The sequence below is a fragment of the Rhinolophus sinicus genome, chromosome 12, assembly GCF_057876585.1.
Source record: "Rhinolophus sinicus isolate RSI-liver-muscle chromosome 12, RSI-T2T, whole genome shotgun sequence".
NCBI classification, from domain to species: Eukaryota; Metazoa; Chordata; class Mammalia; order Chiroptera; family Rhinolophidae; genus Rhinolophus; species Rhinolophus sinicus.
In genome coordinates this window covers 14,159,278-14,176,140 of record NC_142512.1, presented here as the reverse complement: position 1 = coordinate 14,176,140, position 16,863 = coordinate 14,159,278, and the positions used below count along the sequence as shown (strand labels likewise).

At 45.8% G+C, this 16,863-nt stretch overlaps 1 protein-coding gene across 1 annotated transcript; it reads right to left on the bottom strand.

Annotated features, from left to right (window-relative positions):
- Nucleotides 1-700: 700 nt before the first annotated feature.
- FXR2 (FMR1 autosomal homolog 2) lies at nt 701-15,327 on the bottom strand. Its single transcript, XM_019745074.3, has 17 exons — nt 14,877-15,327; nt 8,637-8,689; nt 8,182-8,275; nt 7,696-7,767; nt 7,434-7,582; nt 7,069-7,162; nt 6,474-6,590; nt 4,440-4,610; nt 4,164-4,242; nt 3,722-3,831; nt 3,406-3,492; nt 2,873-3,095; nt 2,462-2,659; nt 2,172-2,372; nt 1,984-2,079; nt 1,731-1,831; nt 701-1,399 (listed from the first exon to the last, which is right to left on the bottom strand). The coding sequence occupies exons 1-17, from the start codon at nt 14,955-14,957 to the stop codon at nt 1,304-1,306; spliced, it is 2,022 nt and encodes a 673-aa protein (XP_019600633.1). The 5' UTR covers nt 14,958-15,327; the 3' UTR covers nt 701-1,303.
- Nucleotides 15,328-16,863: the final 1,536 nt, after the last annotated feature.

The following is a 16,863-nucleotide window of genomic DNA, read 5'->3' as shown; positions in this document are numbered from 1 at the left end:
TCAAGATAGTCGGGCAGTTAAAGGAAGGCAGGCCATTTTTGTTGCCTGAGTCATCCCAGCAGGTGCTTGGGTGGTGATTCAACTCCACTCCAGGTGAGAAAACTTAAACCCTCCTAACTCCAGCCCCCAAAGGTTTCTCCACTACAAGTTTTATCTCCAAGTCTCAGTTGAGGCAGGGAGTCAGGAACCCCAGGAAAACTACCCCGGGGCTGAGGGATCAGTGATGTGGGTGCTCAAGGAAGAAACCTGGATCCAGAGCAGGGAACTAGCAGGAACGAGAGCTGCACACCTAGGTCCCAGAGGTTGTCATGAGGAAACCCTGTTCCTCCAACCCAAGGCCAAGCCCAAGCCCCAGGCCTCAGGTAATCGGATTAAGAGCTCCACTTGGCTCCCAGCTCTTAGCAGGAACAGCTCCAGCTTGGAGCAGCCCTACCTAGCCTGCTGTGACTCAGGGTATAGGAGTGGCCCAGCTCCATCTACCAGCAAACCTGGGGGAGGGGAGATGCAGCAAAGACACAAGCTACTCTCTAGACCAGGAGGGTACCTGAGCTTGGGGAACTTAGGAATGTCAGGAATTCCAAAGTAGACCATCTTTGGAACACTAAAGGAGCCAGGTATGGAGAAACAGGAAACGAGGGCCAGGGGACAGGGCAGATCAGACCTAGGAAAACAGTTGGACCAAACTGGGCACAAGAAGAGAGCCATTTGGATTTTTTTATTCTCTTTTTAAATACTGTACAGTGAAAAATAAATACGCCTTCTCATCCACCAGACAAGGTTGGTCCCCCTTCCCATGGGGACCTTGTCACCCCCCTTCATACACGCCCCTGGTTCTACTCCAAAACCTTCCCCATGCCTCCCACCCACTTATACCCTTACTATCCCCGTCTTCCACAGTGATGAGGCCCCAGAAATGGGGGGTACAGGATGGGAGGAGGGATAGCAGGGGCGCCCCCCTGAACTGTCAAATCTGGGTGGGTCAAGGAGCACCCTGCACCAACAGGTGGAGAATGGGGGTGTTCAGAGAGAGATTGGGGCATTAGAGGATAAAGGCACATCCAGTCTGATGGGAAAGGAGAGAGGCTCCCCTCACCCTGGGGGTAGGGTGGACAAGAGGGAGGGGGGTATGACCCTGTTACACACCCCTCCAATAGCTCCTGGAGGTTGGGGGGGACCCAAGCTGCTGTGCCACCCCCCGCCCCCCTAGATAAGAGCAGCTCCAGCGCAGGTCAGTCGGGCCTGTGAGGGCCATGGTGTTGGGCAGCAAGCGAGATGGAGAAGGGAGGGATGCAGGCTGGAGGTTTTATGAAACCCCATTCACCAAACTACCCAACTCCAGGGGGGCGGAGAGCTCCCCATTCTCTGAGGGGCCCTTAGGAAGCTTGCTGACAGAGTCACCCTAAGGGGAAAGTGGGAAAGAAAAATGGAGAGAAAGTGGTCAGTAGAAATTCAGGTAACGACATTCCCTACACTCCTGGCATGTGGTGACCCAAGGGTTGGTCCTCTGATCTGACTCTCTAGTCACTCTTACTGGGTTCCAGAAAATGCGAACCAAACTTCCCTCTCTCTTCTATTCAAATTGTCCATGAGTCTAAATGTAGTCTAAGCTCCATCACATAGCCTTCTTCTCTACAGTTTAGTGAGATTTCTTGGGGGAATTTTCTTTTGCCCCCTGTTCCAAAAGAACAAAAAAAGGGGAGGGTGGGATAAATGACATCTTGCCTGCCTACCTTCTGTCCTGAAAGAGCGTCCTCTGAGGGTTTAGTGCGTTCCAGAGGTGGCCGCTGGCGGCTCTGAGACTCTGCTCTGGAGATATAGTCAGCCACAGTCACTGGGGAAGGCGGGAGACCAAAAGTTTCAGAGGGAACCCAGGTATCCAGTCCAGTCCCTAGAGACCCACTGAATCCCAACCCCCAGTTTTCATAAGAGACATCCCATTCTCTCAGCTCTGAGGAAGGATGCTGGCATCCAGAGTTAGCTGACCTGGCTGGCGGTCTCCACTGACAGAACCATCAGTACGGTTACCACGGTTACGGCGGCGGCGGCTCCGATTACGACGCTGAGGTCTTGACTCATCTTCTATGGAGCAGGAAAAAACGAGTTATGTGTCCAATCTCCCATCCCTGTTCTCGCTCAGCTCTAATTTTTTAGACCCCAGGTACACCACTTACCCAGGCCATTCTCTGTCATGCTGGGCCCATCTGATTCCAGGCCTCCATCCATGATAGTCCTGTCTTCGTCAGTGCGGCGGCGACGAGAGCGGCGGCGCCTGGCACTTGCTGGGGGCGGTTCCCCAGGCTCTGAATCAATCGGGGGCTCTGGTTCAGATGTGTCCAGCAGGCTGTAGGGATTGCTGTCTGGATCCTTCAGCACTGGTTAGAGGAAGAGGAGGAACTGGGAGTCAGGTGTCCATCTTTCCTTTTGGCCTATATTCATGAACCCAGCTGTCTGGTACTGGTACCTGAGCTAATAGATGAAGAGTTGTATTTCGAGGTGGGACGGGGAGCAGGTGGGGGTCCCCTACCCCGGCCCCCAATTGGCCGCCTCCGGCTTTCTTCCCCCCGGGTTGGGGGATCCCGGTCTCCTGGCCCAGCTCGGGTGGGCTCTTCCCTCTTCTCAGACTCAGTCTCAGAAGCTGTGGATGGCTCTGAGCTGGGGCCTGAAGAACACAATGGGGTCCAATTAGGTCACTCCTCCCATCCCAGGACCCATCATGGCCACAAAACTGGAAGACTTCTCCCTCTCACTCACAAGTCCCCCTGCCAATCATCTCTTCATCATCTCCATCACCCTTTCCTCACACTTCCACCCAGATCTGCCTCTCCCTACAAGCCCCACTAGTACTTGCCTCCCTCTCCCATAGCTGTCTCACCATAGGCAGGACCACCTGTCCTCCGGCCCCGGCCCCGGCCCCCGTAGCTGCCCCCATAGGTTCGTGTGGTGTGCAGGGAGGAGGAGGAACTCTCATCCGTGGTATATCCAGCCTTGTCACTGCCACCGCTGCCCCGCCCACTCCCAGGAGGGCGAAAGCCCAGCCCAATCTGACGAAGCTGTTCATCAATTTGCAGCCTCTCCAAGCGAAGCTGCTCCACCTCCTGTTTGGGTAAAAGATGGAGGAAGATAACAGTAGAAAGAATAAGTATAAGGTCAATGAACAATCTCCTTTCATGCTTCTCTGCCCCGATCATCCCTACATAGCTAAACTCTCAGGAATGTAAAAAGGAAGACATTGGCTAAACAAAGAAAACTCTGGGATCCAACCCCACAGTCCCAAATTCCCACCCAGCGGTTTCTGTTCCAACAGAGAGAGAAACGGGGCACCATTACTCCTAAATTTATCCACTAGTGGTCTCAGTCCCCTTGCTACACCTTGCTCTTTCCTCTCCCGGGCTTCCACTTGGGTACCTGCAAGTAGGAGAGGTGATATTCCAGCAGAGCCTGAGCATTGCTGATATTCTCTCGGGTGCCAACAAATATGAAGGGAACCATTCCCTGGAGAGCAGAGGGAAGGACAGATGGATTAGGAGAGTAAAATGAAGCATTAATTCCAGCCTGTCTCCAATGGAAGGCCAACCAATGGTATCTCTCTGGTTCTACACCTACTAGGGGGAAACAGAAATTCCGTGCTCCACCCCCTAGAAATCCCACCCCTCAGAGAATGGCTTTGTGAACAATCCCACCTATTTCCGGACACCAATCTCTAGGCGCAGTTGCCCCATACCTCCTCCCTGGGGTTCTTCTTGTCATTATCACCTTCTACTCGAACCCTCACCACACCAGATTTATCCACAATCTCCTGGATCACTTTCCCGTTCTTTCCAATCACTTTGCCTGAATGAGTAAAGGAGGAATTAGGCCTCATTTTTTTTTTAAGGAAAAAAAGAGTCAAAAGTGTTAAGAAAAACAGTCTTCCAGCTTCTATATATAGATTTTGTTTTAATTATTTTCCTGTTTCTAGGTTCCTGCTGAGTTTCCAAAGGACAAAATATTACAATCCCTAGAAATCTATTCTTCCATTTTGTTGTCACTCCTACTACAAATTGTTTGCTTTGTCTTTATGAAACTAAAGTCCACGGGGAGGTCCCAAGCCCAGAATCACTTTGAGAATCTCACTTCTAGCCCCTAACTATATTCTCTTTTATATATACACACCCCCAACTCACCAACCAGGTTCCTGGGCACTTGCACAGAGTCCTCGGAAAACTCAAGGTAGCTTCGGGCCTGTCGGCACGCCTCGGGAGTCTAAAATTAGAGGAGTGGGGTGTTACTAAATCAGAGGACCTGGTTCTCAAACAGTGATCTTCCTGCCACTCTATCTTTGGGAAACTGTATTTGCATCAAAGTCAGGGAGGGAGATCATGACGCAGGTTTCCTTCCTACCCCACCCTCTCTTCTCTGTTTTCCCTAAGAGACCTAGATGACAGGTATCATCTGCTGACCTCCCCATAGATGCGGAAAGTGCAGGTCTCTTCACCCAACTCAATGGCGGTCACCCCAGGTACTTTTCGGGCCTGCTGGATGTTGGCACCATGAGTCCCAATTGCCAGTCCCATCAGGTCCTCTCGCACTGTGAACTCCTCTTGGAATGCTGCTGCCAACTGCTTACTGGTCTGAAAGGAAAAGGCACTATAGGAATCATGGTGGTGGAATCTCAGAACACCTGTCCCAGGTACCTGACACTGTGCATAACTTCAGTAAGAAAAAATGTTGTAAAAATAAGCTAATACCACCCTGGAGTCTGCTGACCACTAGGACCTGTGTGGAGAATTCAGTAACTTTTCATTCCACTCCTACCTTCCAAACACCACCGGCTTTGCAGGAGGGGAGAAATGAGGACAGAGTTTGGGCTGGGAGCCACCCACGTTCTGGATTTGGCTCTAATACTATCTGGTTGTGTGATCCTAAACAAAACACTCACTCTGTGCCTCAGTTCTGTCATGTGCTAAATGATTACACCTGAGCGACTCCATTCCCAGACTGCCAGGATAGGATTAAATAAGACTGGTGAGCAAGGACTTTTCACAGGTAAATGTAAGTATAAGGAATTATTATCACCTTAACCAAACTAATATCAACTCCCAAAATAAAACCCGAAAAGTTGAACAGAAAGCAAGAGGTTAAGAAAAGCACAAAAAGGAGCCTATGGAACACCATACTACTTAATTTCTTAACCAGTCCTTTGTGGGATCTCTGGGTACAAAGGCAGGAAGACAGGAAAGGTTCTACAAGAGTGAATCCTAGGTGGGAAGCACCAAATAGGAAAGATGTCTGAAAAGGGACATTCCCAGATCACAATCCATGACTTCCTACTTTCAAGATGGATGAAGTTGATTTATAGCAAGGATTTACACTAGGCAAGAAGAGAAGGCTGGAAAAAGGAACTAAGTTGGGCATTCAAAATAACTGAGTTAGAGAGGGAGGGGAGAGAACCTACAATGATTTACAAGTGTCTTCTAGAAGTTTGCCAAGGGTTTTCTTTCTTAAACTGCCTAATGGGTACAAAGGTGCTTGTTGTTATTATTTTTTATCTTTTATAGTCAATATTTTAAAAATAATTTTTAAAAAACAAAACAGTCAAGATTTCTCAAAAACAGAGACATGTCCCTATTCTTAAGACTTTGCAACTATGGTTAACTTAGCTATCTGGTACACTTTATCACATAGATCAATACAGCCAAGTCCTAAAAGAGTTGAATATTTTACCTTTTGTCACCAGGAAACCTGTTCACTGGGAAATGGAGCAGATATAGTTTGAATTATCTGGGGGTAACAGCGAATCCCTGAAGAAGTGAGAGATTACCATGATCCAGATTTTGCACGGACTCAGAGAAAAGCTTCCCAAAAATATCAGTTCACTTGATAAATGAAAATGCATGTTCAAAACACAAACACACACCCTACTTGCTTAGGATAGCATAATATCTCAGGGAATCTGACCATCCTAAGATGTCAGAACTCAAACCTCATAGAAATATTCTAGTCTAACTACCTCACTGTCACAAATGAAGAAGATAAAGCTCAGTAAAATCAAATGATTTGCCAAAGGTCAATTACCTGACAAAGTAAGACTTAGGATTCCAAGTCCAGTGGTCTTTCCAGTGTACAAATGGTTCTCAAACATATCCCAAAAAGTGGTTTGGTTCCCAGAAGTGATGTGGGGGATGCTGGTGGAAGAAAGAGCCACACCCCCTTCTGCTGCTCTGACTGCTTTATGCATTGTGCTTTCAAGTAAAATTTCACTGATCAAAGGGTCCCACGGCTCAAAATAAAGTTTGAAAACAACTATACTATAACATAATGGAGCTCTGCCATCTGGAGGAGTCTGGGATAAAATAGCATACCCAGTTATAACAACCCAGAAAGATCTTAGTCTTTTTGTTCTGTAAACATAAGAGCATGGGTGGAGGACGAGGTGGGAAGGGAGGAGGACAATCATACCAATATATTCAGTAGTAAGTGAAGCCAAAATTTACCTCTAAGTGTTTGGTAGCTTCTTCATTGCGGGACATGAGTAGCAGTTTGGTGCGCAGGCTTCGAAAATGCATATCACCCAGCAGGGACGCCCGCTTCACAGGGGCTTCTGTGGTTGACTGGGAAGAAACCAACGAAAATCATGAAAACTGACTGAATACATACTGTGAAAGAGCCAGCAACTGGGAATCAGGATGCCTGTGATTCTGGAAAAGGGTGGGAGTTAAGAAATGAAGCTAGGGAAGAAGAAAATCATTGTCAGCCTCACAAAGGCCTACTACCTGGGTGCCTAAGGGAAGTGATTTTAAGCAGCCAGCCCAGGTGAGAACTGTAGTCTATTTTTGAGAGTCTAAATATGCAAGGGAAGGTCCCAGCCCACACTGCAATATAATGACCAGGTTGAAAAAAAAAATTAAGGTCAGACGTCAGGAAGACTAAAGAAAGGTAGGGCTACCTGGGCCCATAAAGGTCAGGAGCAATAAAGTCCTCTCTGACAAATAAATGTAAGCACATTTTAGCTCCTCCCCTTCTACAACGGAGTTAAAAGGGGAAAAGGGAAAAAAAGAGCTTAGTGAAATTCAGGCAGAATAAACTCACCAGGATGAAGAGCTCACTATTTGTGATGTTGAGAAAGATGCAGTTCGCTCCCAATGCTTTCTTGAACTCTTTATGGACGTTTTCATTGGAGCAGCTGCAGAAGTAAGAGAAAGGTGCAGTTCTGCTCAGAGGGCAGACTGTAAAGTACATTCAAAGGTTCGGTGGAAAGAGAGGGACCGAGAAAAATAAGAAAAGAGGAAGAACTGCAATAAAAGAACAGGAATGAGGAGAAAGAAACTGGGAGCAAGAAAGGCTCTAGAGGGCCAAGGGAACAGAGAAGACTGAAACTGGTAGTGGGGCCTGGGGAAAATAAGGGCAGAGATGAGCACGGTGAGGGCCCACCACTCCCAACCCCCAGTACTCACGCTTCTCTCAGGTCCTCCGGAACAGCCATGGTAACCTTGAAGAAACTGCCTTTGGTTGCAAGGGGATTGGGATTAACTGGCCGAAGCCGTTCCAGGGTGACAATCTCATTGTAAGTGGCATCACAGGCAGCATATTCAATGACATAGAACTGACAAAATGAAAAAAAAGAGAAGCTGTATATGACCTGAGCTTCTATCTCCCACCTTTCTATGACTAAAAAGTTTGTTTCAGCAGTTCCCCAAAGGCCTTCACATCACTCACATCTCCCTTCATCATCCGCACCCGGGCCAGCCACCAGCCACAAGGTTCTTGCTCATTAGCTCGAGAATAAACCTGAAAAGATGAAAATAAAAAATACTGAGGACCATACCAAAACATTAAGAATGGCGTAAACGCTGAAACACTTGGGAGGTATCCTTAAACCCAGATAAAGGAAACTAGAGGAAGGAGCTGCTAATTAAAAATCAGAGGGCACTGGATTTTAAATGCTGTTATCATAAATGGAAGAAAGGTGGACAATCCCCTGAAACTGGGAAGTTCCCTGAGAGTTTGGTTGATCACAACAGAGATGGACAGGGAACTGCTGCATTTCACTTGTCCATAGGCTACCTGGCTGGATATAGTAGCTTAGCTTGGGTAGGAAGGAGAATGAACCAACCAGTGAGGAGCCTAGGATAATGGTTATCAGGGTAAGGGAGATGCAGTGAGAAAAGTGATATTTAGAAGGATGGACTCTATGGCCCTTACCTCCACCTCATCCCCTTCTGTGATCTCCTTATTATAATCAGCTGGAGGGGGTAGCCGGACATCACCGAAAGGAATTTGTCTCTCACTCTGCCAGCTGCAAAAAAAAAGTGATAGAAAACTATTCAGGCTAATGTGGTTGCCCATTTCTTCAAGGAGGATTTATTACTTGAAATCACTGGACAATTTCCATCTTCCCCAGTAATTAGAGACTAAACCCCAGGCCCTGCTCCATAGTAGTATCGTCTGTCTCTTGCTATAGTCTAAATACTGGGCCAAATGCCCCCTACACTCACCAAATTTCAGCCCTTTCCTCTCCTGGGATCCATATAAAGTTGCCCACCCAAACCCTTGGCTCTCCCCCACCCATTACATGCCTCATGAGACTCAGCCGCCCCCTCTTCTCCACTCTCCTTCTAGGACCTAGTATGCTGGATTCTCTATTCCCAAGGTCTTACTTGTTTTCAAAGAAGATGGTGACAGAGTCTTCATGGACATCCTTCACAAAGCCCTAGAATGAGTTTTAGAAAAAAGTGGGGAAAAAAAGAACAACTTACCACCACCTCAGCCATTAAGGGAAGAGACATTCAGAGGCCCTTAAACTAGAGTTTTAGATAGGGACACAAGCAATCTAAAGACAGGGCCAGAAAAGGGCTATATTGGAGAAAGCATATGAATATTGAGGTAGGGAGAAAGGAATGATATTGGCATGGAAAGAGATATGGCAAAATCCAGAAGATGAGATAGCAAGTTAAGTAGAAGGGGGCAACATGACTCGCCATCAAAACAGCCGGGAAACTGGTGGTCAACTATGGCTCCCATAGGGGCCTCCCTATCTATCTTCCTCCTGTTGTGCTGAGCAGCTTGCCAGAATTCAATTAAAATACCAACAACATTCAGCAAGGCTAAGAATATCCCATGAGACAGTGTGAGGCTATCCTGGAACACCTAGAGGACAGCAGGATCTGCCAAGAGATAGAAGGGTCTAGCTCCCCTATACAGCAAGAGACCTGAGCAAACTTGGGGTCTTGAGGCCTGGGTCCTAAGAGAAAACAGAACATTGGAAAAATTCAAAACAATGAACACAATTTATAGAAGGAAAAATTAGATTTAAAAAATGGGAGATTTCTGAAAGTTAGACTATGATACTGCTAAGCATTTGAAAAGGATAGTAAAATCTGTAGACGACCCCAATCTTGAGACCATGACAAGAGAGAACAGGGATGAACAGCTAGCTGGTCTTCCGCCTATTTCTATGTTCTCAGAAAGGAAGCCAAAATTATGTGTTCAATCCTATGCTCCCAATTTTTCTATCTTCTCTCCCAATTTTCACATACTCAAAATTAAAGATTGTTATTGATAAAGTCCCGTTTATCAGTTAGTCCTTTTATGAATGAGTTTGTGGTCTCATGTATAAGAAAACTTGCCTAATCCAAAGCCACAAAGGTTTTCTCCTGTCTTCTTCTAGAAGGCTTATAGTTTTTACTTTACATTAGTCTATGATCCATTGAGTTAAATTTTGCATATGGTGCAAGATATGATTAAAGTTCATTTTTCACCTATGGATATCCAGTTTGTGTACCATTTGTTGAAAAGACTATCCTTTCTCGACTGAATTGCCTTTCACTTCTGTCAAAAACCAGCAAGTGCAAACTAATGTAATGAAAGAAAGCGATCAGCATTTGGTGGAGGATTTCTGGGAATGATAGAAATGTTCATTATCTTGATTGTGGTGATAATCTATTACGGTATACACATTATGTACATACATATATGTGTGTGTGTGTGTGTATACATATATATATATATATATATATACACACACACCTAACAAACTGCACATTTTAAATATATATACTTCCTAGTATGTCAATTATCCTTCAATTAAGCTATTTTTTAAATTAGTTTCAGGTGCACAAAACAAAGTAATACTTAGATGTTTATCATTTATATCCCTCACACCGTGTCAACCCTCCTCCCCCATCCACTATCCCTCTGACATCGCACACAGCTATTACATTTCCACTGTCTCTATTCCTAATGCTGTACTCCGCTTCTTGTAAGTATATACATATATACTTACATATATACATATACATATACATATATATATATATAACTTGTAGCTGACATTCATTATTGTTCAGCTTCAGCTTCAGGTGTACAGTGCAGTGATCAGGCATCTACATCATCAATTAAGCTGTTTTTAAAAATTAGGGGGAGGCCGGCCCAGTGGCTCAGGTGTTAGAGCTCCGTGCTCCGAACTCCGAAGGCTACCGGTTCGATTCCCACATGGGCCAGTGGGCTCTCAATTGCCGGTTCAACTCCTCGAGTCCCGCAAGGGACGGTGGGCAGCGCCCCCTGCAACTACGATTGAACACGGCACCTTGAGCTGAGCTGCCACTGAGCTCCCAGATGGCTCAGCTGGTTGGAGCGCGTCCTCTCAACCACAAGGTTGCCGGTTCAACTCCCGCAAGGGATGGTGGGCTGCGCCCCCTGCAACTAGAAAACTGCAACTGGAGCTGAGCTGCGCCCTCCACAACTAAGACTGAAAGGACAACAACTTGAAGCTGAACGGCACCCTCCACAACTAAGATTGAAAGGACAACAACTTGACTTGGAAAAAAGTCCTGGAAGTACACATTGTTCTCCAATAAAGTTTTGTTCCCCTTCCCCAATAAAATCTTTAAAAAAAAAAAATTAGGAATTTGAGGAGACTAATTAATAAACAGGAACTATTCCTGAGCTTCGCAGCTAAGGAAAGCTGAGCTTAGGAGAGAAAACACCAAAAATGCACATTTATGTCACTTTCATCACAGAATTGGTCAATCATAAACCCTTAACTATATTGCTGTTTCCTTATGATGGGAAAATCTAAACCTAAATTTTACTCTTGATACAAGCTATCTTTCTCTCTTCTTTCGGGATAGGATCTTGTTATGGAGCCTTACTACTGCCCAAGCCATTAGTACTCCTGGTACTGCCTGGCCTCTTACCCATGCTTTAGCTTTCTCTGCCATTCTTCTTCCCTGAAATGTTTTTTTCCACTTTTCATTCAGCTACATCAATACCCACACCTACTATTCTCCACTCAGACCTTCTGTGGTACTTTTACTCATATTTACCTGAGTCCCTCTTCCCTTTTTCAGTTCTTCTCTTAGCTCCTTTAGCGTCCTCCTCCCTCCTCCCACAATCACTAATACTGTATCCCTTCCCTCTTCTTTACCCCTTTATAAGGGTCTGTCTAGATCTCTAGAGACATTTCAACCAATCTTTTTAACTGACTTTATCCAATTCTTTATCCAAAATGTCCATCTCCAAGCTTTAGAAATAGTTTTTAAAGAGTTAGCGATTCTCAAAATATTCTAGGGATGAGATAAAAGGAAGTGGAAGAGATAGAAGAGAATCACTTGCTTGCCCCTTTCGTGAAGAGATAACTCCAAGCTCTAATCCAATTCTCTTCCAACTTGTCTGAGTTGGCCCTCAGGAAGTGGTAGGAATAAGTCCCATGGTTTTTCATGATCCCAAACAGAAATGCAGAGCTCAGATGGAGTTCTCCCTTGCATTACTCAGCAGTTCAACCAAATGTCACTTCCTCTCATTCTTCCAGGGTCTTTTTCTTTCAAATATTCTCCAAAACAAGTTTTCTCAACTTCATATTCCAACCCAGTCTCTGCTCCTTAATTCCACCCACATCACCCCAATTTTTTTCTCCAAAGTGACTACTGGTAGAGAGTGAGCTTCCAGTTCTGCTCAGTGCATGCTCATTAGGAAGAGAAGCAGGTGAGGGTAAGAACTAGTGAGTGGATCTCTGGAAAGCCAATGAGATCCAAAGGATGGCTTGATTCAGTGGCCATGGCATACCCTGGCTTTGGCTTATGGGGCCTAGGACCAGACAGAGGAAGAGAGAGCCCTAGCCTCATAGGTACTTCAGTTTCCTCACACTCTAGAAGACATTAAATTGGTCCCCACTTTCAATCTATCTTCCAATCCTGGACTCTCAATAGAGAGGAGGGAGTTCTAGGAGAAAAGCAGGAAGGGTTTGGGTAAAAATCACGTGTTGAAGCTGAGGATGCCATATTCCTTATGAAAAGAATAGGAATTAGGATACCCAGGCAAGGTCTGGAAATTTGGATAATTGTGCCCTGGAAGGTGAACAAATATTTCACTTGGCAGAGTACAACTTAAAGAATAAAATACCTTAAGTTCTGACAGAAAAGGAAGAGCTCATGGGATAGCTACAAAGTAACTTAGATCCCAAATCTGAAACATGCAGTCCTTTCATGGAAGATCAAAAATAGGACTCAATTCTGATAGGGGAGAAAGGGACCTTCCCAAATTTACAGTTCTAGAAGCAATGTAAACACTCCTTGACCCACACCAAAGTTTGCTGAGTCATGAATATTAGATCTGTAGCAAGGTCAGAATGGGTAAGTATATGACACTGAAAGCTGAAGAAAAATTAGTCTGAATTTAGGGATTTATTGTTGTTTTTAACTAAGGCTTGGGGCACAAAATGCTAAAGTGGCCAGAACAAAGAATCCACATTACCTGGTTTCTGGCTCAACTCCAAACTCTATTCTCTGATTCAAAGTATCCTGTCCCCAGTTCACTCAAGTCTATCATTGCCATAGCCCCCAGGAGAAAAAGGAAAGATTCAAAGATTTTCTGTTGGACACTTATATGTGGAAAGGGAAACATCCCCCTTCCTAGCTATGTCACACAGTTAATTTGAACGGGATACCAATCTTTCCCAGCTGTGCTTGGCTCCCATGCTTCCTAGAACAAAAGCAAACATTGTATCTTGATCTCAGACTCAATTTAAGAATCACTTCCCTTGGAACCCAGAATCTGGGCGTGGGAAGGCCCAGATGAAGGACAAGATATTGGGGGAAATGGGTTTAAAATCTTATGAGAAGGATGTTTCAAGAAAGGTAATGTAATTTTTGGGGGGAAAGAATAAAAAGAAACAAATGTACTCTATCAGAATCAGAAAGGAAATAGACTTTGCCAAAGAAAACAGAAATGCTATGGGGGCAGGCTAGAAGAAAAAGTCCCAGGAGTTAGGGAAGTATGCAGAAAAAATGACAGAAGAGATCAGCTGGGAGCTTCCTTGAGACATTGAACACGGTGGTTCCTGGGGATTACACAGGAATATAAAAATATTAGGATAAAAAGTCAGAGATTTAAATCAAGAGAATAAGATTGTAGACAGATATATAAAGAAACAGGCACTGAATATAAAGAAATCTGGTATGGGAATAAAGGCAGAAGTCGATAGGCATTTGGAGTGGGTAAAAATGACTACACTGAACTTATCAATTAAATCTGGGGCAGAAACCTTCCACTCCAAGGGCAAATATGAAATCCTTTACATAGTAAGGTATGACTTCATAGGGAAGGGATTGGAAGAAAGTCATTTCCAAGGGCATAAAGGTGAAGAGGTCTATTATGGGAGAAAGGCTTGAGGGGAAGTGAAGGAAAGGAGGCTCTTCTCACAAGTAATGTTATGAGAAGCTATCTCTGCTCTTGCTCCTCAGCGTAAAATGAAAGAGTAATACAGAAATCAGGAAAGTCTGTGAGGCAATTCCAGGCATGAAGTCCAAAGAGGTTCAAAATAACGACATTCACAAAGAAAAATTCCTGAGAGACAAGACAGGTCTGTCTCTGGTTTAACCTAAATGGGGAAGAGGGAGTCCTAGAAAATGGATTCAGAACAGATAAAGAAGGTGGTAGTAAAAGCAGTTCTAAAGAAACAAATCCTGGTCAAGGGAGGAGCTGAAATAAACAAGGATCTTTTAAAGATAGTCCCCTTCTTTAAAAAAAAAAAAAAAGACTATCAGATTCCCAAATTGGGAAAATTGGCCCTAAGTTGTCTAGAAGTGGAAATCCTTAAGAAAGTAAACAGGGAATCTTCATGACCTCCCCCTTTTAGAGATCAAGAATATGAAGCTTACATTCTTCAAGATGAAGAAACTGTATGAATGACCTAACCATATCTGAAATCAAAGTAATAACAGATACAAATCCATCCCTGGGTGGAATGGTGGACCAGCTAACCTTGGGATAAATGGGTGGGGTGAGAGACTTGTGAAAAGGTGCCACCTTACGGCTAGGAGGCAACTTGACTGGTACAATCCAGAGTTCTAAGGTCAGATACCAAATGTCATAGATTTTGACAATTTCTCCTTGGGTTAGGAACAGAAATATAAGGTGAAAGGAGGGTGTCTTCCAGAGCCAGTAGGTAGGGGCCTCTCAGAGGAAGATGAAAGGATCTAACATGGGACGGCCTTCCCAAGGGGAAAACGGAAAGAATAAAGAGAATTCTCCATGTGCTTGGAAAAGATGTGATTAAGGTCTAAGATATGTCTTCTACTAGGAAACAGGAAAAGTCAGTCAATACGAAGCTGGGTAAATGGGGTCTCTGGGGGGTGGGGGACGCTGATCCAAGCACAATAATGCCCTTATGTTCATTCTCTCTGATGAGGGTAAAAGCAGGTGTAACAGAGGGGCCAAAAATAAGCGGAAAGGGGTTAACTTGCAAAGGTCTCCCCAGGAGGGCTACGGGTGGGAGCGTGGGTCTAAGGTTCTAAGGGTCGGGTCCAGGCTCCAGAAGCTCGATCCCGCCCCACTCTTCCCCGCTCTGGCTGGAGGAAGGGAGCTAAAGACGAGTGTCCCCAGTCGGCGCGCCGCCTCACCTTGTAGAAGGCCCCGTTGGAACCGCGCACCTCGACGGGCAGTCCCGGTTCCACATCCCCCCCAGAGGCCAGGCCGCCCATGGCGCCGCCACCGCTTCCGACTCCCCCGGTGGTGGCTGCAGCAGCGGTCTGAGTACGGGCCGGGCCAGCCCCCCGGCGTCTCCCCGGAGGAGGAGCCGGAGGGGGAGCCGCGGGGGGCGGGAGCCGGGCCGGCCCCACCGCGGCCCTGCCACAGCCAACGAGCAGGGGGCCGGGGCCGGGCCGCTCCCCGTCCGCCGCTGCCGCCTTGGTCTCCGCCACCGTGAGGGAAACGGCCGCCGCCGCCGCTGCCTTCGTCACCTCAGCTTCCGCCCGCCGCCGCCCTCGCTGCTGCCTCAGTCCCGGGACCCGCTGCTGCCGCTGCCGCTGCCGCTCCACAGCCTCCACCACCCCCTGCCGCCGCTGCCTACTGCGCAGGCGCGCTAGGCACCCGCCCGCCGCGCGCGGGGCCCTGAGGGCCACGGCGCAGGCGTCGAAGCTGGCGACTCAGCTCGCGCTCAGCAGCGCATCGGGGCATCCACACTCCCTTTCGCTCTCTCACGCCCCCTCTTGGTTGCTTATTTGCGCTTGCGCAGAACAAGATTGGCGCTCTTTCTTCGCCATCCCACCATTCCACCGCTCCCATCTCTTCCTTTCCCCGCCCCACAACACTGAGAGCTACCCAATCATGGGGAGGGAGGGGCTGCGCTCACTCAGTCGGATTGGATTGCTGGGGTTCCTGGCCAGACCACACCCACTTCCCTGTGAGCTCCGCCAGGTTTGGACAAGTTAGGGATGGGCATGCGCCTGAATGACTGCTTGGTCACTTTCCCCACCTTTGTCTTTCTTGGTGCGCACGCTTCGCAGCAAAAACAGAGGGGTCGAAAAGAAAAAAAAAAGTATCCGGTGCGCATACCCTGAACTTTACTGTCCAACCACACATACATATCGACTCTTTTAAGGATCTATAACTCTGTGCAGTAGGAGATTTGAGACACGTTGTTGCTTTGAGAAGATTCTGATCACGCATATAATGAAGGGCTAAAGAATAATTTCAAGGCAGTACCGGAAAACAAATGGCACTTAGCTCAGCACAAAATGTGATAATTTAAATGCTGAGGAAATAAAAAATATTGTTATGGAGTAAGGATAGTAGAGGGAATATTTTGGATCCTTGAAGTAAGGTAAGAAATTTAGAAGTGAATAAAATAGCACAGAAATTAAAATCGTGTTGTGCATTTAATCATTTACCACATGTATTTAACCCTCACTGTATTCCAATCACTGTGCTAAGTGCTAGAGATATAAAGACAAGGTGTGGTCTCTGATCTCACGGAATTTGTAATATTTTGGAGAAGTGGCAGACAATTAAAGAAACAAGTTTTAGCAAATAAATTAACAAATAAGTACATAGAGTTCAATTGAAGATATGATAAAGACTATGTATATAGGGAAACCCATGGAGACAACGGTCATTGTCCTACAGAGTGATCAGGGAAGATCTCTGCAAAGAATGTGATGAAAATTGAGAGTTGAAGGATGAGTAGGAGTGAGCTAGCAGAAAAGTGCAGTAAGAGTATTCTGGAGAAAACAAGAAACACAATGGTGTAGAGGATCAGAAAAAGCATGTCCTTTAGGGAACCGCAACTAGTTCAAATAACATTGGTTTGAAGTAGGGAGCTATAGGAAACTAGATTGTAAAGGACTTGAAATCAAATTAAGAAGAATGGCTTTTACTTTATTAATAATGGAAAGTCATTGAAAGATTTTAAGCCATACGTATAATTTGATAACATTTACATTTTGTAAGTATGGAGAACAAATTGAAGAGCAAGTGCCGTTCTGATGGCAGTGAGACCTGTAAGGAGCCATTGCAGGTGAGAAAGATGCCGAGGACCTACTTGGATTAGGGGTACAAGTTGATTTGAGCCTGTTAAATTTGCTGTAGTTAACAAGAATTGGTGATGAG

Coding starts and splice junctions, on each gene's coding strand:
- FXR2 (XM_019745074.3), bottom strand. CDS start 14,957: ATGGGCGGCCTGGCCTCTGGGGGGGATGTGGAACCGGGACTGCCCGTC. Junction 3,493..3,721: donor AGAAGAACCCCAGGGAGGAG/GTATGGGGCAAC, acceptor TCTGCTCTCCAG/GGAATGGTTCCCTTCATATT. Junction 2,373..2,461: donor CTCTTCATCTATTAGCTCAG/GTACCAGTACCA, acceptor TCCTCTAACCAG/TGCTGAAGGATCCAGACAGC.